Source organism: Telopea speciosissima, chromosome 8 (genome assembly GCF_018873765.1).
Source record: "Telopea speciosissima isolate NSW1024214 ecotype Mountain lineage chromosome 8, Tspe_v1, whole genome shotgun sequence".
NCBI lineage: Eukaryota > Viridiplantae > Streptophyta > Magnoliopsida > Proteales > Proteaceae > Telopea > Telopea speciosissima.
The window spans coordinates 62,433,563-62,458,081 of record NC_057923.1 but is presented as its reverse complement, the minus strand read 5'-3'; the positions used below and the strand labels follow the sequence as shown (position 1 = coordinate 62,458,081).

Sequence of the window (24,519 nt, the reverse complement as noted above, 5' to 3'; positions counted from 1 at the left end):
TTCTTCTTGGTGGCCTGAATCCTGAATTTGAGCCTCTAAGGGTACAAATCCTTGGCCGACCTAGTCTTCCCTCACTGGAGGAGGTGTGTGGATATCCACAGAGTAAGGAAACCCGTAGGGGTGCCATGGAAACTAGTATCAACACCACTATTGAGCGCTCTGCTCTTGTTTCTTCCATCCCTCAGGACTCCACTAAGGGAGCTGATAAGGGGGCTGCTAAGGGGTCTTCGAAGAGCTGATTCTTATGTGACCATTGTGGTAAAACTGGACATACGAAGGACTTCTGTTGGGATCTCCATGGGAAGCCCCCACCTGGTTCCACTGGGGGACTGAAGGGACAGCGGAAGAAGGGGCCTAAGGCTCATGTTGGGGTCATTGAAGCTGATTCATCCTCTCTTTCCCCAGCTGACATTGCTGCCTTTCGCCGGGTTGTAGCCCACCTGGACAGTTCACTGCGGCTCCCTACTTCTCTTGCACTACAGGCCTCTTCCTCCTCCGGCATCACACCTTGGGTTATTGACTCGGGTGCCACGGATCATATGATTGGTAGGTCCCAGCTGTATAATTCCTACTCTGTTTGTTCTGGGAAAGATAAGGTAAAAATTGCCGATGGTACATTCTCTTCCATCTCTGGTAAGGGAGATATCCAGGTTACACCTTGCTTACCCCTGAAGTCTGTTTTTCATGTTCCCAACTTTGCTATTAACCTTCTTTCCGTTAGCCAATTGACTAAATCTTTGAACTACTTTGTCACCTTCTTTCCTACCCATTGTCTTTTTCAGGATTTGGTGACGAGGAAGGTGATTGGCAGTGGTCATGAAGCTGATGGCTTATATGTTTTGGAAACTGGTGCTTCCTCTGTTGTACAACCTCAAACCTATGTTTGTGGGCTAGAAGGTGGACATACTCAAGAGGATATTTTGCTTTGGCATCGTCGGTTGAGACACCCTTCTTTTTCTGTTATGAGGAAACAGTTACCTCACTTGTTTACTTCCTTTCCAGTCTCTCATGTTTTTCATTGTGAACCTTGTCTATTTGCCAAAAGTTGTAAAACAGTTTATACATCCAATGGTAATAGATCTACTTCACCTTTTCATCTTATACATACTGATGTTTGGGGGCCTTCCCCTGTTACCTCTTTGCGTGGCTTCCGCTACTTTGTCTCTTTTATTGATGATTATTCTTGGGTTACTTGGGTATACTTGTTGAAACATAAAAGTGATGTCCATGTTGCATTTACAAATTTCTATGAGTTAGTGTATACCCAATTTCAAACCCGGATCCAAATTGTTCGTTTTGACAAAGGTGGGGAGTATATGTATAGTGGTTTGGAAACCTTTTTTTCTGACCATGGCATTATTCATCAGGTGGCCTGTGTTGATACCCCACAACAAAATGGGGTGGCTGAAAGAAAAAATCGCCACCTTCTTGAAGTGGCTAGGTCCCTTTGGTTTGCCATGCATGTTCCCAAAACTTTTTGGTCTGATGCTCTACTCACTGCTGTCTTTCTTATTAATCGCATGCCGTCTAGTGTCTTACAATTTCAAGTTCCTCTTGATGTCCTACGCTCACGGTCTTCTTCATTCTCTCTCCCTCCAAAGGTGTTTGGTTGTATTTGTTATGTACATGTTAGCAAATCTGCCCGCACTAAATTGGATCCTAAGGCTCTGAAGTGCATCTTTCTCGGGTATTCCTCCACCTCCAAAGGATATAAATGCTATCATCCTCCCACTCGTCGGTGGCTTCTCTCCAGAGATGTCCGTTTCTTTGAAACCATACCTTTTTTTCAGTCCCCTCTTCAGGGGGAGTGTTCATCGTTTGGTGGTGGTATTGCAGGTGAAGAGGTTCTCGAGTCGGTCTCACTTCCTATCTCCTATCCTGTTCCTATTTCACCTTTTCAGATTGACAAGGGAAAGAGAAGTTCTGTTGAGGGGGAGCCTTGTATAGAGAATGTAGTTGAGGGGGAGCATCCTTGTGTACAGGGGAACAGAGAACAAGGGGAGCTACTAGTGTATACGAAGGAAAGGAGAAATCCTGCTTTATAGCTGCCTATAAAGAAGAATTGCCAAAATCCTTCTTCATCACCTCATCCTGAGTCTCCATCCATCGAGACAGGTATACCTTCTTCTACTCCTATATCCTCAGACTTGGACCTTCCTATTGCCCATCGCAAGGGAACTCGGGCATGTACTAATCCCATTGCCAAGTTTGTTTCCTATGATTCTATTTCCCTTACAGGTATAGCCTTCTCTGTGGTTATCTCCTCCATATCTATTCCCAAGAATGTAGCAGAGGCTATGGCAGATCCAAAATGGAGAGAAGCAATGAACACAGAGATGTTGGCACTTGAGAAGAATCATACTTGGGACCTTGTTGAGCTCCCTAAAGGGAGAGTCCCTGTTGGGTGCAGATGGGTATTCACAGTCAAGTTCAAGTCTGATGGTACCGTGGAGAGATATAAGGCAAGACTTGTCGCTAAGGGTTATACACAGGTGTATGGCATTGACTTTCAGGAAACCTTTGCTCCAGTGGCCAAGCACAACTCCATCCGGGTACTTCTCTCAATGGCAGCAAATCTTGATTGGCCTTTGTACCAACTGGATGTGAAGAATGCATTCTTACATGGTGACCTAGAAGAAGAAGTGTATATGCATCCTCCTCCTGGGTTCAAGCATACTGGTGACAGTGGGAAAGTGTGTCGTCTTAGGAAGGCTCTTTATGGACTCAAACAGTCTCCTAAGGCTTGGTTTGAGAGATTTAGACAAGCTCTCCTGCAAAACGGATATACTCAAAGTCAAGCTGATCACACATTGTTTATACAAAGGAAGGACAGCACTATTACAGCTCTCATTGTTTATGTTGATGACATTGTGGTCACGGGAAATAGTGAAGCCGAAATCTCAAAGCTTAAACTTTACTTGTCTCGACAGTTTGAGATCAAGGACCTCGGTCCATTGAAGTATTTCCTGGGGATTGAGGTTTCTAGATCCAAGCAAGGGATCAATGTTTGTCAAAGGAAGTTTGTTCTTGATCTTCTTACAGAGACAGGCTACTTGGGATGTAAACCAGTCTCCTCCCCCATTGAGCAGAATCATAGACTAGGGGAAGATTGTGGTGAACCGCTTGTGGATGTTGAAAAATACTAGAGATTAGTAGGCAAGTTAATCTACCTTTCCCTCACCAGACCTGACATTACCTATGCTGTGGGAGTGGTGAGTCAGTTTATGCATGCACCCAAGGTGGGACATCTTGATGCAGTTTACAGGATCCTCAGGTACTTGAAGTCATGTCCTGGAAAGGGTCTTCTCTTTTCTAGCAATGGTAACTTGAGAATTGAAGTATATACAGATGCAGATTGGGCCGGGTCTATTTCTGATAGAAGGTCCACCTCCGGATACTGTACATTTGTTGGGGAAACTTAGTCACCTGGAGAAGCAAGAAGCAACCTGTGGTAGCTAGGTCAAGGCTTGAAGCATTAGGGCCATGGCTCATGGTGTGTGTGAAATCTTGTGGTTGAAGAAACTTGTCCAAGAATTGGGGTTTGAGACGACAGAACCTATGAGTCTATACTGTGACAACAAGGCAGCCATAAGTATTGCACATAATCCGGTCCAACATGACCGGACAAAGCATGTTGAGGTTGACAGGCACTTCATCAAGGAGAAAATAGAGTCTAAGACTATTTGTACCCCTTTTGTGAAGACAAGTGAACAAGTGGCAGACATATTCACTAAAGGACTTAGTTCTCATCACTTCAGTTTTATGTTAGACAAGCTGGGTATGTATGACATATACCACCCAGCTTGAGGGGGAGTGTTAAGAGTACTTAGTTTCAGGGGTATATTTGTACTTAGACACTTATGTATTTTATGTGCTATTTGTATTAGGCTAAGGGCCTGAGTGTAATTAGATATTCTTCTCAATATAAGGCTGTTTGTCTCAAGTTGAGTGACATAACAGATTACACCAAATCGTGTTTGAACTTTGCCTCCCTTGGAGCTTTTCTCCTATCTTCTCTTTCTCCTCTAAAACCTAACAATTAGTTCTCTAAAATAGTAGTTTCCTTTAAAAAGGTGGGTTTCAATAACCCTCTCCCATAACTTCATCGTATGACTTATTACTTTTAGGATTTTTATCACCTCCAGTTGGCTGCCTGGCCTAGTTCCCCAGTTCCTCTAACAAAGGGGGGCTGAAATGACCTCTCTACCCATGCCCAAACACTCTGCCCGGGTGGGGTCCACCATCCCCCTATTAGAGGAACTGGGGAACTGGGCCGGTCAGCAAACTGGAGGTGATAATTTTCCATTACTTTTATGCCTCTATAGTTATTGTAGCTCTGAATATCACCTTTGTTTTTGTAAATCGGGACCACAATGCTTCTCCTCCATTCATTTAGCATTTTCTTTGTGCTCATAATTTTGTTAAACAGCTTGGTTAGCCAAGATAAACCACAAATTCCTAAGCTCTTCCACACTTCTATTGGGACCTTTTTTGGGTCTGGTGCCTTGCGAACTTTCATCTTTCTTAAATCTTCTTTTACTTCAAACACCCTAATGTTGTGTATATATCTACGCAATGTGGTGTCATGACGAGTAATGCAGCCATCCGGGTCCCTATTTGTTGAGAAGTGTACCATGATAAGGGGAGTGTCCCTATTGTGGTTGAATCCATTATGGTTTCCTTTATTGTTTTATGTCTTTAATTGTTAGGAGTTAGGAGTCAGTTTCCTAGTCTAAGTTAGCTACCTATTTTAGATTAGGTTTAGTTTCCTTTTCCTTTTATGATTGTAATGGTTTTATTATAAATAAGATACTTGAGGGAGGAAGCAAACTAACACATATGGCTCCTCCCCTTGCAGCTACTCTTCTCTCTTTTCTCCACTCTAAGGTTACTGGTTACAGGTCCTAGGTTTTCTACATGGTATCAGAGCTAGGTTACCAGTGACTGATTCTCTCCAAGATTGCTGTTTTGAGAGTCGATTTTAAATTCTGGTTTGAAGAAGGAAACCCTAGTTCATAGAGGAAGAAGAGGAACTAGGGTTTCACATACTGGTTTCGATGACAGCTAAAATAGTGTCTGAAGATCATACCTGAAGTTGGGTGTGCATCGATTACTGAATCTGGCTGCTATTAATTTCTGCTGAAGAACTAATGTTGTGCTCCATTGATATGTATTTGCTGCTCTATTCCGCTGCTATTCTGCTATTGCAAATGAGTTGCAGACTAAATACTGATTTGTTGATCGATTAATGAAGAACCTGGTTCTGGGCTGTAGTTGCTTCTGAAGAACCTGCTTTCGTTGAAGGTGCAATCCATTTTTCTCGATTTTTGACGGTGATCGAGGGGCTGAAGTTCAGGACCTGCCCTATTTTTGCTCAGTTTCTCTTTGCTTAACGTGAGGAAGATCTTTGATTTTCTGGTTTTCGTGTTGCTGAGTGTTGCTTGGCTTAGTTGTTGGATGGGCTCTTGTTCTCTGTTGTTGGCTATTGATTTCTGGTGGTATCGATTCTTTGCTGGTATTTTGTTGCTGCTGGTTTGATTGAAGCTGTTCTTCCACAGAGTCTAATATTTATCGCCGCTGTTCCCCTACCGCCAGATTGGAGTTGCAGGTTTTCTGTTTAATCTTCGACCTTCTATTTGGAGTTGCGTGGAAATCTTCCTTTGCTGGAATCATATCTTTTTTGGTTTTACTGTGAGGTTGAAGACGCACTTTTTTGGTTAGTGTTGAAGACTTGAAGATTCCTACTTTTTGGGTTTTCTGTTCTGTGAGTTATCCCTTCTTCGAATGGGTTTATAATTTCTTAGTTGTTGTCTTGCTGGGACGGTTGTCTTTATCTTTTTCTTTCTCTAGTTTCCTTCCCAAGTTTGCTTCTACACTTTACTATTACCCAATTTGCTCAAGTTTATTACAAGTTACCCTTGTCTTCTTCATTGTTCCAAGTTTGCCCTTTGGCTTGGATTGTGTTTCAAAGTGAATTTTACCAAATTTCACCTAATTACAGCTAGGCCATCCCTTTTTCAACTCTGTGTTATTTGCAATTCTGCCATTCTCCTTGTAATAATTCTAATTCCCTTCATATCCCCAACCAATAAACGTTAGTTTCCATCATGTCCCATTGCCTCTTTAACTACCAAATTGACCCCTTGCAAATTCTGGTTTATTACCAGATTGCCACTCCTTTATATTTGGCCTTACTTATGCATATATATGAATTTCACTTAAATTACGGTTCCGCCGTTACCTCTTGCTATTGCCTATTGTATACTTGGATGGGTCCATCCCGAACGAAATTGGGTATTTTGACCCGGTTCCAAATCAATTGGAGATTGCATGCTGTAATTACAGAATTGCCATTCGGTATACATATGTGCCATATTATTGCTATGGTGGGCCCCAGATCACATTAATTTTTTTTTTGGCAAATTGGTACTTACATGACATTGAGGTTGGAGTTTGTTTTGAGGGGGAGATTGGAAATTATTGAGATGCTAGTCATAAACCAAACTGGCATTCCCCTTTTAATTCCGACATTTCTTTAAAATTCTTGAAGTATAGTTGCCCAGGTGGGCCCCGAACACATGTGGGATTTGTACTTCTTTGAAGGTTGGATCTTGCATGGTGGTTGTTGGCTCCAGTGAGGGGAGGTTAGAAACTGATTTTGGGATTTTTATATCTACGGTTGTTATTTACGGTGCTCTTGTTTATGGAATTTTTTTTGTGATGCCCGTGCTTTGCAATGTTGATTATTGGCTGTTGTTTTTTCACGTGTGCTGCTACACGTGAGGAGGAGATTGGAATTGGATATTATTATTTGCATATCTGCTCTACACAAGTCATCAATTGGAGAGTCTTACCTTTCTCAAGAATATTTCGGTGAAGATTTCTCAAGATTTATTGCAGTGAAGATTTTACTTTTGAAGGGAAACTTCGAAGTTGCTGCCCTCCATCTTTTAAGCATGCTATGGTGTTTTTTGAAGATTGACAAGAAAATTCCATTTTATGCGATTGAATTGATTCTTACTTTGAAGATCGAGTTCTTTCCTTATATTGAAGATCGAGTCTTCTCTTATTAGAAATCAAGTTCCGCAATTATTGGAGAACATCTGTCATCGTTACGTATCTGCTGTTTTTGGATTGCGGTTGATGTTATCTATCGTCCAGTGTTTGGGATGATATTTCTATTGGTTTTATCGGAGTTTCCTCTGTGCTCACTGAAGTCTACAACTACTATTCAAGATTGGTGTTGAGTTTGATTTTCTATTCTTTTTAGTCCAAGCTGGAGCCTTTCTTTTGATGTCTGTATACTCCAGCTTGAGGGGGAGTGTTGAGAAGTGTACCACGATAAGGGGAGTGTCCCTATTGTGGTTGAGTCCATTATGGTTTTCTTTATTGTTTTATGTCTTTAATTGTTAGGAGTTAGGAGTCAGTTTCCTAGTCTAAGTTAGCTACCTATTTTAGATTAGGTTTAGTTTCCTTTTCCTTTTATGATTGTAATGGTTTATTATAAATAAGATACTTGAGGGAGGAAGCAAACTAACACATACGGCTCCTCCCCTTGCAGCTACTCTTCTCTTCTTCTTTCTTCTCTCTTTTCTCCACTCTAAGCTTACTGGTTACAGGTCCTAGGTTTTCTACACTTTTACTCGAAAAGTTTTCATTAAGTAGGCTGTAAAAATACTCTTTCCATCTCTCCTTAATGTCCTCATCCGTTATTAGTGCTCTATCCTCATCACTTTTAACACATTTAACATGGTCTAAATCTCTACTCTTTCTTTCTCTCATTTTAGCTATCTTATAGATAGTTTTTCCCCCTTCCTTTGTATTCAGATTATTATAAAGATTTTCATTTGTATTCACCTGCACAAAGGTGTATATATATATATACACACACACACAAGGTTTAAAGTATCGGTATTGGGTATCGTATCGAAGGGTGATTTTAAGAGACATATTGTAGCGTATCGTATTGTACCTGTTGAATAATGTAAACCAGAATACCGTGGGGGTATTCTGGTCTTTTGGGTACTTTATTTTTATGTTTTATATCTGTTTATGTACTGCCTAGCTGTATCAGCTAGGCAGGGGTATTTTAGTCATGTAATTTTATGTTTCAGCATTAAAAATAAAGGTGCCTGGGTGATCACATTCGATTATTCAAGCTTTCTCAATTCTGTTTTTGATATTCTGGTTCTGAACATGGTATCAAAGCTAGGGTTTTAAGACCTGCTCGATTGTCAAAAAACCCTTTCCTCTCTTCTATCGATTCCCCTCTTCTATCCCTTTCTTCGATTTCTTCTCTCTCTCTTCTTTCTCTTTCTTTGGTCCATTCAACTCTTCTAGGGCAGCACCCATGAGGTGATCCAACTATGGTTCGAGTGCTGCCCTCCATCTCACCTCAATTTTAAAAGCCTAATTCAGATCGATAGCTGCTGTCATTATCCATCTCTGCGATTTAGGATTGCTTCAGCTTTTGTGGAGATCGATTTCATAACAGTTGGGAGATCGATTGTTTTCTTTGGAGCATCACTGCAGGCCTACGGACAGCATCTATCCTCTCTGATTTCACATTGATTGAAGACCTCCAAGCTGCAGTCTATTGCCCCTTCTTATCGATCTCAACTACAAAACCCTGACACTTTATCGATTTGGTTATTCTAGGCTGCTGTTTGGGAAGATTTTTTGAGGGATTATTCCCTGGTTACCTTGCTGCAACCGACACTGTTTCAACACCAAATTACTGCTGTTTTTTGAAGATCAGAATTTTGTCCAATTCCAGATCGACTTCTGCAGAATTTTGAAAAATCAGTTTTTTTTCTCTAGGATCGAACTCTGCCTTGCTGACTTATGGGTGACTCAGAGGTTACATCAGCTACTTCTGGAGGAGATCAGACCAGGAATGATTTCCTGCCCTATGCTGCCGCCATCAAACTTGATGGTACCAATTATTTGATTTGGGCCAGATCATTATCCCTGACTGTGGCTGGCAGGGGACTCACTGGCCATCTTACTGGTACCACCAAACAGCCCACTGAAGAAGGGGCTGCCCGCACTAAATGGGCTGCCAATGATGCGATGGTGATGTCTTTTGTTCTGAATTCTATGACCACTGACCTCTCTAGTCAGTACCTCCTCCTTGACACTGCTACTCAAATATGGACTGCTGTCAAGGTACTTATGGTCGTTCAAGGAGTGGTGCTCAGGTTTATGAGATCCGGAAGACTCTTCAAAACACTACTCAGAAGGAGATGACAGTCACTAAGTACTATGCTGCCCTCAAGTGCTTATGGCAGCAACTGGATCACTATGCTCGATTCCAGGCTACCACTGTTGTAGATGTTACAGCCTACCACACCTATGTGGATCAGTTTCGGGTATATGACTTCCTGGCTGGACTTAATGATGATTATAACCCTATTCGCGTGCAGGTTCATGGTCGGATTCCTTTCCCACTTTGGAGGAAACTTTTTCATATGTTCACAGTGAAGAGACAAGGAGGGCTGCTATGATGATTACTCCTAAGGTTGACAGATCAACTTTACAGACTACTGGTTCCATCACTACTGACACTTCTGCTGATAATGTTGCTGCTACTGCTGCTACTAAAGAGCCTGTGAACAAACCATATCACACTAAGGCTCAGTGTTGGAAACTTCATGGGAAGCCTGCTGATTTTGAGAGTAAACGTGGTCGTGCTAAATCTAAAAACAAGGCCAATTACACTGAAAGTGTAACTCCAGCTCCCACTATTGACATTGGTTTCTCCCAGGAAGATCTTCAAGCTCTCCAGCATCTGTTGAACACATCTGCTGCCTCCACTACATCTGCTGTCAATTCAGGTTCCTTCTTTGCCCGTACAGGTATTTCCTTTGCTGGTCATTGTGCATCAGTAGTTTCAACTCCTTGGATCATAGACTCTAGAGCTACTGATCACATGACAGGTTCCTCCAGTCTTTTTAATACATACTTCCCTGCTTCTGGTAAGGACAAAGTAAAAATTGCTGATGGGTCCCTCTCCTCCATATCTGAGGAAGGGCTTCATTGGTTGTTCCCCTTCCTTGACTTTATCTTCTATGTTACATATTCCCAAGTTTACTACTAACCTTCTCTCCATTAGTAGTATCACTAAATCTTTAAACGGCAAAGTGACATTCTTTCCTACTCATTGTGTTTTTCAGGAACTGGACTCGAGGAAGACGATTGGATCGGGTAAAGTGCATGGCGGATTGTACCTGCTTGATGGAGATCCTGCATCTACACAGGCTTTACCTTCTAGGCTTTGTTTCCAAGCATCTTTCTCTTCTGAATTACACATATGGCACTCCAGGCTAGGACATCCACCTTTAGGTACCTTATCTACTTTATTTCCTGCATTAGGCAAAACTTGTAATAAAGAAGACTTTTTTTGTGAGCCTTGTGTCTTGGCCAAACAGACACATTCCAATTATCCTATTTCTAATAAAGGTCATCTTCTTTATTTCATGTTGTTCATTCTGATGTGTGGGGTTCTAGTAGAAAAGTTGCTCTTTCGGGTCATCGGTCGTATGCCACCTTTATTGATTGCTATTCTAGGTTTACTTGGGTTTATCTCATGTACAATAAAAGTGAGGTTTTCTCATGTTTTCAGCACTTTCATCAGCTGGTTCAAACTCAATTTCATACCACTTTTCAAATTTTACGGAGTGATAATAGGCGAGAGTATATGGAAGGTCAGTTCAAAAAATACCTGGCTGCCCATGGGATCCTCCATCAAACCAGCTGTGTTGATACTCCAACCCAAAATGGTGTGGCTGAGAGGAAGAATCGCCACCTCTTAGAGGTAGCTCGTGCCCTTTTGTTTGCCCGGAACAAACCCTCAGTTTATTGGGGGGCTGCTGTCCTCACTGCAGCCTATTTAATTAATAGGCTGCCCAGTCGGGTCCTTAACTATAGACCCCCTGTTGAGCTACTACTTGGCTCTTCCTCCTTTGTTGTTCCTCCTAAAGTGTTTGGATGTGTCTGCTATGCCCGAGATACCGGGTCCCCGGGCAAACTTGAACCCCGTAGTTTTCAGTGCATTTTCTTGGGTTACTCTGCTACTCAGAAGGGGTATAAATGCTATTACCCTCCATCTCGCCGGACTTTTGTTAGCATGGATGTTGTGTTTCATGAGAATGTCTCCTACTATGTGTCCCCACCTCTTCAGGGGGAGAGTGTTAGCGAAGATGTGTCGACTGTTGAGCATCCTCCTCCCCTCCAGTCTGTTTATAATGAGTTTGTTCAGCCTACTTCTGGTCCTTTCCCCGAGTCAGGGGGAGAAGTTCTTGTTCAGGGGGAGCAGACCACTCCAGCCCAGACTCCTGTCCAGAGGACCATTAGTGAGTTTCAGGGGATGATTGATGCTAGCACTATGAAGACCTATGGAAGGAAACATAAGCAGGTTCAATCCACTGTTGCTCCTGTACCCATCCAATTACCGAACGTGGATCCAGAACCTGCCTCTCCACCTGGTAATGTTCCTTCTCCTGATTTGCCTATTGCCCTTCGCAAAGGTGTCAGGACTTGCACTCAGCATCCTATATCTCATGTTGTCTCTTATGACTCCCTTTCCCAATCATTTCGTGCTTTTGTTACTTCTCTTTCTTCTGTTCGTGTTCCTAATAATTGGCAGGAAGCTTTATCAGATGGAAAGTGGAAGGCAGCCATGATGGATGAAATGGAAGCCTTGAAAAAAAATAACACATGGGAGCTTGTGGTTCTTTCACCTGGGAAGAAAACCGTTGGATGTAAATGGGTGTTTGTGGTGAAACAGAAGGTGGATGGCACCGTGGATAGATATAAGGCACGGCTCGTTGCCAAGGGTTTTACTCAGACATACGGCATAGACTACCAGGACACCTTTGCATTTGTTGCAAAGTTGAATATAGTCCGCGTGTTGTTATCATGTGCAGTCAACCTTGGTTGGGAGCTGCAACAGCTAGATATTAAAAATGCCTTCCTAAATGGAGCATTGGAAGAGGAGGTATACATGGACATTCCACCAGGGTTCTCTTATGACAGAAATAGAGGAAAAGTGTGCAGGCTGAAGCGTGCATTGTATGGGCTGAAACAGTCACCCCGGGCTTGGTTTGGTCGATTCCACAAGGCCATGATTTTTGTGGGCTATAAGCAGAGTAATGCTGATCACACACTCTTCATCAAGATGATTGGTGAAAAACTCACTGTTCTTATAGTCTACGTTGATGATATAGTGGTTACTGACAATGATGGTGATGAGTTCAGACAGTTGAAGACCTTCCTTGGCCAGGAATTTGAGATTAAAGATCTAGGTAAATTAAGATACTTTCTTGGGATTGAAGTGGCCAGACCTGCAAAAGGCATATTTGTCTCCCAAAGAAAGTATGTCCTAGACTTGTTGGCTGAAACTGGTTTGCTAGGCTGCCACCCTTCAGACACTCCTATGGATCCTACTGTTCGACTCAAGGAAAATGGTGGTGAGCCTGTTGATAAAGGCCGGTACCAAAGACTTGTAGGGAAGCTGATTTACCTTTCACACACTCGTCCAGACATTGCTGTTGCTATGAGTGCAGTGAGTCAATTTATGCATGATCCCTACACTTCTCATGTGGAGGCTGTTCTTCGTATTCTACATTATTTGAAGTCAGCTCCTGGAAAAGGCATTCTTTTGTCTTCACATGGTCACCTACAGGTAGAAGCATACACCGATGCTGATTGGGCTGGTTCTGCAAATCGGAAGTCTATGTCTGGGTATTGTTCTTTTGTAGGTGGAAATCTTGTTACCTGGCGTAGCAAGAAGCAGAATGTAGTTGCTTGTTCTAGTGCCGAAGCTGAACTCAGAGCTATGGCACAAGGAATTTGTGAGTTACTTTGGCTTAAAGGGCTACTACAGGATTTGGGTCTTCCTATTCGCCTTCCTTTGATGCTGTATTGTGATAACAAAGCTGCAATCAGCATAGCACACAACCCGGTACAGCATGACCGTACCAAACATGTTGAGGTGGATAGGCATTTCATCAAGGAGAAATTAGAGGATGGGCAGATTTGTATTCCCTTTGTGACTTCTTCTGATCAGCTTGCTGATGTCTTCACCAAGGGTTTGCCTGAAAAGTTATTTCACCCTAATCTAGTCAAGTTGGGCATGATCGACATATTTGCTCCAACTTGAGGGGGAGTGTTGAATAATGTAAACCAGAATACCGTGGGGGTATTCTGGTCTTTTGGGTACTTTATTTTTATGTTTTATATCTGTTTATGTACTGCCTAGCTGTATCGGCTAGGCAGGGGTATTTTAGTCATGTAATTTTATGTTTCAGCATTATAAATAAAGGTGCCTGGGTGATCACATTCGACTATTCAAGCTTTCTCAATTCTGTTTTTGATATTCTGGTTCTGAACAGTACCGTATCGAGGATACATATCGTACGCTACAATACGCATGGAAATACAAATTTGGACCAAAAAACAATATAAATAAGCAATATATAACATGTATAATGCATAAACACTAAAATGGAGAACAATGTATAATGAGACAAGAGACTTTCATCGATATGAGTACAAATCCTTGTAAATGATCAAGCTTGATACATCAATAAACTTAGTTTTATCTAAATCTATCGATTTATAGCAAAAAATAGGATTAAAAACCATGATTTAAACACAAATATCAAGCTTTTTCTGAAACCTACCTTTTTCTGTGAAATCTCCATTTTCTATGAAATCTCTAGCAATCTCTGTTCTCAAAAACAAAATCATAGTTTGATAGTCACATGGGCCTTTAATGGCCATATCAACGTGTATCGGTTGGTATCGACCGTATTGGTATGTATCAAGTTGTATTAGTATGTATCGAGCTGTATTGGTCGGTATTGAACCGTATCAGCCGATACATACCTATACGTATCAATACTCTCATAGAACCTTTAATGTATGTATCGTAAGTATTGGTCCGTATTGGTTTGTTTCATATCGTATCGGTCCGTATCAGCCGATACAATACAATACCAATCAAGACATACTATTTTCTATAAAAAAAAAAAACGTATCAGTCCGTATCGTATCAGTCGATACTTTAAACCATGTAGATATGTATATATAAACAAATGTGCATCAATGCATGCTTGACACACACACACACGTGTGTGTGTGTGTGTGTGTAGGTAACTGCCTAGAATCAGCTCTCCACATGGCTTAAAACAGGCAATCCGTATAGAGAACAAGGATAGAAGGGTTGACGGATCTAGTCTAGCTCAGAAAATATGATTTAACCAGCTAAGGATTGGTTCATCTACTATTTGGATCGGGAGATCTATACTGATCCAGATTGGGATCATTTGGGACTGATCAGGACCTTAATGCTGATCCCTCAATCCTTCATCAAGAAGCTTCTCTAGATAAACCGCCTAGAAAGCCTTTTCCCATTTATATATGTGCGTGCGTGTGTGTGTGTGGAGTGTTTGAATCCCTCGATATACATCACAGTTTTACATTAATCAATAAAATTGTTTGTTTGTTACAAATATTGAAAAGAAAAAGATGAATACATTTATGTATGTTACGTATTTGTACTTTTCCTAAGCACCTTTCATCCATTTATATAAATTGAAACCTTTATAAAATTTCTTCGGAGTTGTACTTTTGACATTTCTCCTAGATATTGCTTTACCTTGTCGTTTATGAAATTTAGGTTGTAACAGACCTGGATGGGAATTTTATTGTTCAAATTGGGAGTACTGGAGATGAGGCTTTAAGAGATGGTACCTTTGAAGATGCCACCTTCAATCATCCTCAGGTAAGGGTTACTGTCAAGTGTCAACTACCTGAAGATAGAAGATAATTCTTCCCCTTGAACCGCCTAGAAAATATTTTCCCATTTATCTCTGTAGTCCTGCTTTTCATGTTGGTTACATAAATAAAAACCTTAAGATAATATGCTTTTGTTGTAGGGACTGGCATACAACCCAAAAAAAAATCTGCTGTATGTTGCAGACACTGAAAATCATGCCTTGAGGTATGTTGAAAATTTTCAATCTATGGTTTGATGTCCGAAAATGAGTTTTGACCAATATAGATTTAAAAATGCTTTGGGGGGACGGGGGAGAACAAGAAAGAAGAGAAATAGAAGAAATCAAAATCAGTTATCTTTTAGTGTCTTTATTTTCAACATTTGTTATCATCATCATGTTTCTCATTAACTTCTTTGAAGGCTTTCCACTTTACAAAAAACCAAATCATTATAGGTTTGATTTCTAACTCTAATATAGGAAGATGTCCCTTGAAAATTTTAGACCATTGCAATATAAGCAACAGAGGTATTTCGGTATTGGTTTGCAGAGGAAATACTTATCTACACCCACACCTTATAGGTTGTTGAGCTCGAGCTTTTGGGATTAGTGGGTATTTCATGGTACTAGAGTTAGGAGAGGTCAGGTGTTCGATCCCTGGTAGATGCGAGAGAGTACATTGTTGTGCCCCTGTGCCCTGTACCCTTGGTGCCACATGTTGGTGTCATGTGTAGAGCCGTGTGTGTGGGCTTGCACGTGTGTTTGTTGGGGGGGTGATATACATTGTTATGTGCCCTTACTAAGAGCTCAAGCTTTTGTTATAATTGTTTGTAACATAGGGGAGGGTATTGATGCTGATAATGGTAAAACTTTTGAGCCATGGTTCGAGAACTCGCGAGATCTCGCCGAGTTTCTCGGTATTTCAAAAAACAGAGTCGATACTCCATACGCATTATTTTTTTACATTTTCTCGGCGAGATCTCGGTATCGTCTCAACCCAGGCAGCTGACCCATATTTTAAAGATATTTTCCTGATTTTTTACATTATAAGTTTACAATTTCTCGGCGAGATCTCGGTATCGGGTCTGGATATGGTTTTGACCCATTTTTTAACCCCTTACAATTTAAAGACTCAAAAATAAAAATGAGTCCAACAGTCTGGAAATATTGTAATTTTCTGGCAGATTGTTCATACTTCATAGTCATATTTCATCAGTTTCTTTAAAGAAGAATCTTAACTTGAGTGGTGTAGTTTATGCCATATCCAATGTGTACCTTTTCCGGCTAGGTTAGGTGTCCGGAGAGTTACAACTATAATTTTCCTGTTATTACAGTATGATGGTACTAAATTGAATGTTTTGATTGCTAATTTGCTATGTATTACTAAATTATGTGTAGAGTAGGTTGTTTTAGTATGACTCGTCGCCTACTAACCTATGGTCCAAAGTGAAACTCATATTTGGACTTGTTTTTTGGGAAATCTGGGCATGCCATTGTGTTTAAATGGCCTGAAATAGACTGAATACCAAGTTTCAGACCCAAAATATGTGTAAAACCCACCAAGTTGGGGGTCCGAGTCAAAAAAAAATAATGCAATAACTCGCCGAGATCTCTACTCGTCTCGGTTTTTGGCTGGGCCGAGATGCCTCCAAGACCCGAGTTTTAGAACCTTGTTTTGAGCTACTCATTGAAGCATCCATATGTTAACTATCCCTCCATAAGAAGCCCTATTTTTTTCATTTTCTTGTTGAGTGAGAATCATTATCCTTGTGCATATTCTCTATTACGTAATTGGTTGAAAACAAGTTGGAAAGAACAAGCGCCCCAGTAGATTTGACTTCCCCACATGACCTATTTGTTCCCCTGTTAAGTTTTGATTCTTTTGAATATCATATGACACATTTTAGATGATTTCTATCAGTGTATGTACAATGATTTATTTAATCAACTTCCCTTGGCTTGTATAGGGAGATTGATTTTGTCAATGAGATAGTGCGTACGCTTGCTGGAAACGGAACCAAAGGTTCTGATTACAGAGGAGGAGGGAAAGGAACCACTCAGGCAAGACTAGAAAGATGTGTGAATGTTTCTTCTTTAAGCTAAATCTTCCTTGGTTTATGAGAACTAGCATCCAAGGCTTGTATGCCCATATTAAAGATTTACAGATGGCAATGAATCAGGTTTTATTGGTTTGTGGCTACCATTGTCTGAACCTGACTGACTCAATATCTACCTGAAGCTGAACCAACTCAGTGGCTGGAAAAGGGTTTTTTATTTTTTATTTTTTTTTGTTGGGGGGGGGGGGGGAGGAGGAGGGGGGGAACAGACAGACCTGGTTAAAGCAGGCAGGAGATAATGTGAGAAATTCCCTGTTAAAAGTAGAAAAATAGAAGAAAGGAGTGGAAATGTAGGCCATAAATAATCAAGGTCCCTAATAAAGGCTATGTCATGGTGTAGCAAGAACCTGGCTGAGCCTGCCATGGACGTAAGACATGAAACCTGAGCCCAACCGTAAATAAATTAGGCCTTACCATTCCTGCCCTTTCCCTGTCCTTATATTGATTCAATCTAATTGCATGCCTCTCATGTAATTTTGATCTAGTTGGGTTTCATCTAATCTTTTATGTTGAATATTTCAATTTCCTAGAAAATTTCATACTTTAATTTAATGTGTCCTCTCTCCTTTTTACCGTCAGCTTCTGAACTCTCCATGGGATGTCTGCTTTGAACCCAACAGTGAGATAGTTTACATTGCAATGGCTGGCCAGCACCAAATTTGGGAACACTATACTTTAGATGGGACTACAAGAGCTTTCAGTGGTGATGGTTTTGAGAGAAACTTGAATGGACCCAGGTAATATTCAGGCTCTCCAAACATTCCTTGGCATTTTCTGCTTTGCATGTGCCGTTAGCCTTGCTCTAAATGCTGCAAAGAATTATCTTGTTGGGCATTATTGTTATGTTCTTGCTGGCGACACTTGAAATTTGGAAGCGGGGAATTTTCAAAGAGATTGATGACTGGAAACAAAAACATGAAGATAAAATTGCAGTGGTTGATAGAATTTGCTATATTCTATTGTCATTTAAAATTTGTGAAGAGAATATATGGTGTCATTCCTGAGATAGTTACTAAGTCAGTAACCAAGATAGTGGTGGCAGTAGTTTTTTTTTTCCCCCGAATATTACCTGGAACCCGGGCCCAGCCCCAGCCCCCTAGCTTTTTATTAATTTCCAAAAATAATGAAAGAATACAAGGGGGGACATTCCACCTTACCCCAACCCAAGGAGCACAAACTCTCAAAAGCCTCTCTAAGCGAAACCTTTCCAACCCCATACAGATGTTAAAAATGAAAAACACAAGAACTAATGTCTGAGAACCGGCAGTCCTGCCTTGTCTTCCCTAAGAATACCCTGAAAATCCCCCGTAGGCAGATTGTCCTGGTGGAAAGTGAAAGAGGATCCAGTGTCACAAGCATGATTAGCCAACCAATCAGCCGCTCTGTTACTTTCACGGTAAGCAAAGATCACGTTAGCACGAGTATGGAAAACTAGAGTCAAAACCTCCTGGAACCAGTACCATCCCCTCCATAAGTTACACCTCTTGAGATTAATCATTCTGACCATGGAAGCAAGGTCTGAGTTAACCGCCAGATCAACAAAACGTAACTCCTGGCATAGCTGCAAACCATCCCTCAACGCTCTAAGCTCCGCTATCGAATTAGTGTAAACGCCATAGAAGTTCGAGAAAGCTGCTAGTACCACTCCATTCAGGTCCCTAATGACCCCTCCTCCCCCCCCCCCCCCCAACAGCCAGGATTACCCTTGCAAGCACCATCCACATTGAGCTTTACTGAGACAAAAGGTGGGCACCAAAAAACTGGGAGTGGGCATTTCCACCTTGGTATTTGCGCCAAAAAGCCAAAACACTGAAGAATTAAAACATCTCTAGAAGACCCCAACCGACCAAACTTAGAGGGAAGCTGAATTTCTCTCACCCAGCCTTTTAGTGGTGGCAGTAGTTATAGTAATATAATTGTTAAAGAAAGGGAACACTTTTAAGTGCTCATTGTAAAATTTCATAACTCCTAAATATTTTTCAGTATATTGATTTATGTTTAGTGCTGCTTTTTGGTCCATAGGCGTTGGCTTTCTCTTGATAATTTTTTATGATTGAATTCGCATGTCTTTTTCTGTGCTGAATCAATTGTCCTTGACAAATAAACTTCCAAGGTTTCTTCAATCTTTATGATATGATTTGCAGAACTTAACATTCCGTAACCATTTTGGTTTTATTTATTGTGAAGCTCTACTAGAACATCCTTTGCTCAGCCATCGGGAATTTCACTATTTCCTGGTAATATATTAGAGTTATTTGACTGTTTTTATGACCTCAAGCAATTTCTGTAGAAGTTTAAACTCCAATAAATTGTTACTGTAGATTTCAATGAGGCGTATATAGCTGACAGTGAGAGTAGTTCCATCAGAGTACTTGATCTGAAAACAGGAGGGACAAGATTGCTCGCTGGGGGAGATCTAGTTTTCTCTGACAATTTGTTTAGGGTATATGCTGAGATGCTCTTTATTTTAATCTTCTATAGTAAGCTATTCACAAAATCTCTGCAGATAACTTGTACATTAATGAATTATCCTGAAACTCATCCATTTGTTAATTCCATTTGTGAGTCACTGAGGGCTCTTTTCTGAATACATTTCTAATTCGCAACCTTTGCAGTTTGGTGATCATGATGGAATAGGCTCTGACGTACTTTTTCAGCACCCTTTGGGTGTCTTATGTGGAAAGGATGGTCAAATTTATATTGCGGATTCATACAATCACAAGGTAGTTATCTTTACTGAACTTAATAAGAATATAAAATTTGAGACTTCATGATGCGCAATGTAATTACATTCAAAAGGCTCTTTAAATTGCAAATGGTGTTTTGCGAGATGTATTCACATCCACAGTGGTTTATTCACCACCTTACTATGATATGGATGACAACCATATACATAGTAAGGTGGTGCATAAACCACCCAAAATGTGGGAGATTAAGAAACTTGATCTTGTGGGATATTTTGAACAGTCTTTTATAAGCATTGACTAAAATTTTGATCCATTTACTAATGTTTACCTCCTTATGGCAGATTAAGAAACTCGATCCAGTTAATAGAAGAGTTGTTACTTTAGCTGGGACTGGACGTGCTGGTTTCAAGGATGGATCAGCCCTATCCGCTCAGGTTGAAAATATTTGGCAAACTTCTCCCCCTACCCCTTCTTTTTCCTTGTTTTCTGAAAAGTTCATATACTTCGAAAGGGTTAGAATAAAAAAAAAGAATGCATTTAAGGGCATCTGGGAGGACAGTGGCTGACAAGATGAGGGAAAGTTGATTGAGATGATTTTGTCATTTGCAGCAGAGATGAAAAAATTACACCGGTGAGGAGTGTTAGTACAAATTTAAGTTTTTAAAAGAGCAAGGGAAGGACCAACACTGATTTGGATTAAGTGGTCAAGAAAGAGAAATGCCACTGAGCTAACAGGATAGATGGCTTTATGGTGGACTTGGATACATGAGTATATGACTCAATCCCAAGTAGTTGGAGAAGCACGAATAATGCTCTGAGACGAAGGGAAGAACGAAAAGGATTTTAGCTGTGGTAGTGAGAAACGAGATGAAAAACAAGATTTATTGGAGCTCCTAATCCTCAGATTGGAACAAAGGGATGTTATTCGGGCAGTTAATTCCAAATAGTTGGGATAGATGCTCTTGATGTGATGATGTACTTGACCATCCTTATATAGTTACAAATTGAAACCCTCACTTTGATTGTGATGTATTCCGCAGCTCTAGGAAGTGTATTGTTGAGTTGTGCATTGTTGTCTTTCTGACTGTCGCCCATACTCAGAGCCCCAAAGTTGCGTAATTTCTTATTTTCTTGAGAAGAGAATCATATATCATATTGCAAATGGCATATGAGGGTATGGCAGTGGTTTTTGTTTAAGCAATCAAGCCATGCATATGATCTACCTTCTTGTTATATTTGACATACTAGACTATCCATGTAAAGTTTCTGGATGAATGAGAACTAAATAGATCAAGATTTGGTGCTTTTTCCCCCTAGTAAATAGATATGACTACAATTTTAATTTTTGTTTACTTTGATAAATATCTTGAAATCCATTCTGAAGAATTTTTTTTTTATTTTGGTGCAGCTTTCAGAGCCATCAGGAATTGTTGAAGCAGGAAATGGTGATATCATCTTTCTTATTAGTCTGCATTTATTCACCATCGCTTTATCAGTATAATATGCTTCACAAATGTTTACAACGAACTCCTGCACAGATTGTTTTTCCCCATGACCCATTATTCCTGTTGTGTGAAACTGCATTCTCTTTTATCTGGTTTGAAGAGTTGAGCTGTAGTTTCTTCTTTTATAAGCATTGATGTTAGTGTTAAGAATAGGAGTTTAAGGGTATTCTTGTATATAACCACATGTATTTTATGTTTCTTCTGTTATTTGTATAAGGCCAGGGGCCCCTGTGTAATTAGTTATTCTTTTTCAATATAAGGAAGTTTGTCTCTAGTTTGAGACATAAGAGATTAAACACAACCGTATGTGCTCTTCTCTTTCCCTCTCTTTTCCTTCTTCTCCTTCCTCTCTAAAACTGAACATGGTATCAGAGCCTACTCTTCCTGGAGTTTGAAGGTGTTAGAAGGGTGTTTAGTGGACCAAGAGGTGGTTTCCTCTCTTGGTTGTTGCTGGAGTTTGAGCTCCAACCTGCGGTTCTTCACAGATCTGTTTTCTCTCTCGGTTCTCATCCAAATGGAGAGCAACCAAGTGCTCTAGTTTCGTTTGGAGGTTACCTTTCTTCCCATTGTGTCATCTCAAGCCAGTTGGGAGCATCCAAGGGACAGGAGTGAATCTCGGCCAGGACTGTTCTGCCCTGTTTTCCGCCAGCCAGAGTGTGGGATTGGCAATAGCTCTTCACTAGAGCTTTGTTTGGGAGCTTTTTTGGACTACCCACTGTCGTTTCTTGGTAAGGAAGACTTTTCTTTTCTACTCCGCTGCTGTTTTCTGTTTGTGTGAGGCTCTACAAGCTTTTTCAAGCTTTGTGGTCTAGGTTACCTCTGTTTTTTGCTGCTGTTACTTGGGAATCTATTGTTCTTGCTTGAAGTGCTGTTGATTGCTCCTCTCAAGTGTTTGTTTTAAAACCACAATGGGTGAAAAACTGTTGAGACATCTCGAACTTCCCATCAATTCGAGCCTTGCCAATCCCTCCATCATATGAGAATCCAAATGTTCAGCTCCCCATTGTTAAGCTTAATAGTAACAATTACTTGGATTGGTCACGGTCAATGAAGCTTATCCTTCGAAGTAGGGGGAAGTTGGGATATATATCTGAGAGCTTTAAGGCCCCTTCCATTGATGATCCAGGTTTCTCTAAATGGGAGACCGAGAACTCCCTTGTGATGACTTGGCTCATTTTTTCAATGAAGCCGGAGATTGGAAGAAGGTTTATGAGCAAGGAGACAGCCAAAGATATTTGGGATAGTGTTGCTTGTATTTTTGATAGAGTGGGGGACTCTACAAAGGTTTATCAACTTCTTCAACAGATTGTTAGCCTGCGTCAGGGTGACAAAAGTATCTCTGAGTACTATAGCCTTGTTGTGGGACTTTGGGAGGAGTATGATCACTACAGAGATCTCCAGCTGTGTCCTGTTGATGAGCCTAAAGTGCATCAGTTATTTGAGAAGAAGAGGGTCCTGTTCCTTCTTGGAGGTCTTAACTCTAAGTTTAAACCCATACGGGTACAGATACTTGGCCGACCAAGTCTTCCCTCCCTGGAGGAGGTGTGTGGTTATTTACAGAGTGAGGAGACGCGTAGAAGTGCTATGGAGACCACTCCCACTGTTGAGCGCTCTGCTCTTGTTTCATCCACTCCACAGGACCGTCCTCCCTTCACTAAGGGGGCTGGTAGAGGCCGATTCTCCTATGACTATTGTGGCAAGTCTGGGCATAAGAAGGAGTTTTGTTGGGATCTTCATGGGAAACCACCCTCTACTGCATCTGGAGGACAGAAAGGACCGAAGAAGAATGGGCCTAAAGCCCATGTTGGGGTTCATGAGTCTGATTCATCCTCCCTCTCCAAAGAAGACATAGCAGCTTTTCGTCGGATTGTAGCACACTTGGATGGATCCTCCTCTACTGCACCCACTACTTCCACTGCTCTACAGGTCTCTACTTCATCTGCCACCACACCCTGGGTAATTGACTCAGGGGCTACGGATCACATAACTGGTAGGTCTCAGCTTTTTAACTCCTCAGTTTGTTCTGGAAAAGATAAGGTAAAAATTGCTGATGGTTCCCTTTCTTCCATCTCGGGTAAGGGAGATGTCCAAGTTACTCCACTTATCCCTTTGTAGTCTATCTTTCATGTTCCCAACTTTGCCACTAATCTTCTTTCCATTAGCCAATTGACTAAATCTTTGAACTGCTTTGTCACCTTTTTTCCTACCCATTGTCTTTTTCAGGATTTGGTAACGAAGAGAGTGATTGGCGGTGGACGTGAGACGATGGATTATATGTTCTCGACACTTGTGCTTCCCTGTGACGATAGCTCAACCTTATGTGTGTGGGCAACATGGCGGACGTACACAGGAGGACATTTTGCTTTGGCACCGGCATTTGGGACATCCTTCCTTTTCTGTTATGAGAAAAATGTTGCCACATTTATTTACCTCTTTTCCTGTCAATCATGTTTTTCATTGTGAACCTTGTCTTTTTGCAAAAAGTTGTAAGACAGTTTATCCATCTTCTAGCAATAGATCTATTTCACCTTTTCACATTGTTCATACTGATGTTTGGGGCCCTTCCCCTGTTACTTCTTTACGTGGCTTCCGCTACTTTGTCTCCTTTATTGATGACTTCTCTCGAGTTACTTGGGTTTATCTCTTGAAACAAAAGAGTGATGTCTATGTTGCATTTAAAAACTTTTATGAGTTGGTTTACACTCAGTTTCAAACTCGTATTCAGATTGTCCGTTCTGATAAAGGTGGAGAGTATATGTATGGTGGTTTGGAGTCCTTTTTTTCTGACCGTGGCATTATCCACCAGGTGGCTTGTGTTGATACCCCTCAACAAAATGGGGTTGCTGAAAGAAAAAACCGCCACCTGCTGGAAGTAGCCCGGTCTCTTTGGTTTACAATGCATGTTCCAAAAACCTTTTGGTCCGATGCCTTACTCACTGCAGTCTTTCTTATCAATCATATGCCCTCCAGTGTCTTGAACTTCAAAGTACCTCTTGCGGTCTTACCCTTACTTTCTTCTTCTTTTTTCACTTCCCCCACGGGTCTTTGGTTGCATCTGCTATGTCCATCTTAGCAAATCTGCCCACACTAAATTGGATCCTAAGTCCTCGAAGTGCATCTTTCTTGGGTATTCCTCTACCTCTAAAGGCTACACATGTTATCACCCTCCTACCCGTCGGTGGCTTCTCTCCAAAGATGTTTCTTTCTTTGAACATCTCCCGTATTTTCAGTCACCTCTTCAGGGGGAGTGTCGTGGTAGTGAGGTTGAAGAGGCTCATGAGTTTCTATCATTTCCTTCCCCCTTTTTAGTCCCTATTTCCCCATTTCAGATTGACAAGGGAAAGAAAAGGTCCGAGGATACTATTGTTGAGGGGGAGTCTCCGAGTGCAGAGGTGAACAGAGAGCAGGGGGAGCTACTTGTGTATACAAA

General features: G+C 41.1%; 1 protein-coding gene across 2 annotated transcripts in view; it reads left to right on the top strand.

The window, feature by feature from the left end:
• LOC122638323 (protein SUPPRESSOR OF QUENCHING 1, chloroplastic) overlaps positions 1–24,519 on the top strand; it is a 63,737-nt gene that overhangs the window by 31,209 nt on the left and 8,009 nt on the right. Inside the window, exons 17-25 of one of the 2 annotated variants that reach the window (XM_043831230.1) lie at positions 14,684–14,788; positions 14,943–15,007; positions 16,748–16,841; positions 17,477–17,634; positions 19,085–19,134; positions 19,219–19,340; positions 19,513–19,623; positions 19,929–20,018; positions 20,993–21,029. In XM_043831230.1, the coding sequence (XP_043687165.1) occupies positions 14,684–14,788; positions 14,943–15,007; positions 16,748–16,841; positions 17,477–17,634; positions 19,085–19,134; positions 19,219–19,340; positions 19,513–19,623; positions 19,929–20,018; positions 20,993–21,029 (832 nt within the window). Of the gene's footprint in view, positions 1–14,683; positions 14,789–14,942; positions 15,008–16,747; positions 16,842–17,476; positions 17,635–19,084; positions 19,135–19,218; positions 19,341–19,512; positions 19,624–19,925; positions 20,019–20,992; positions 21,030–24,519 lie in introns of both variants that reach the window. The other variant, XM_043831229.1, reaches the window with a different exon arrangement.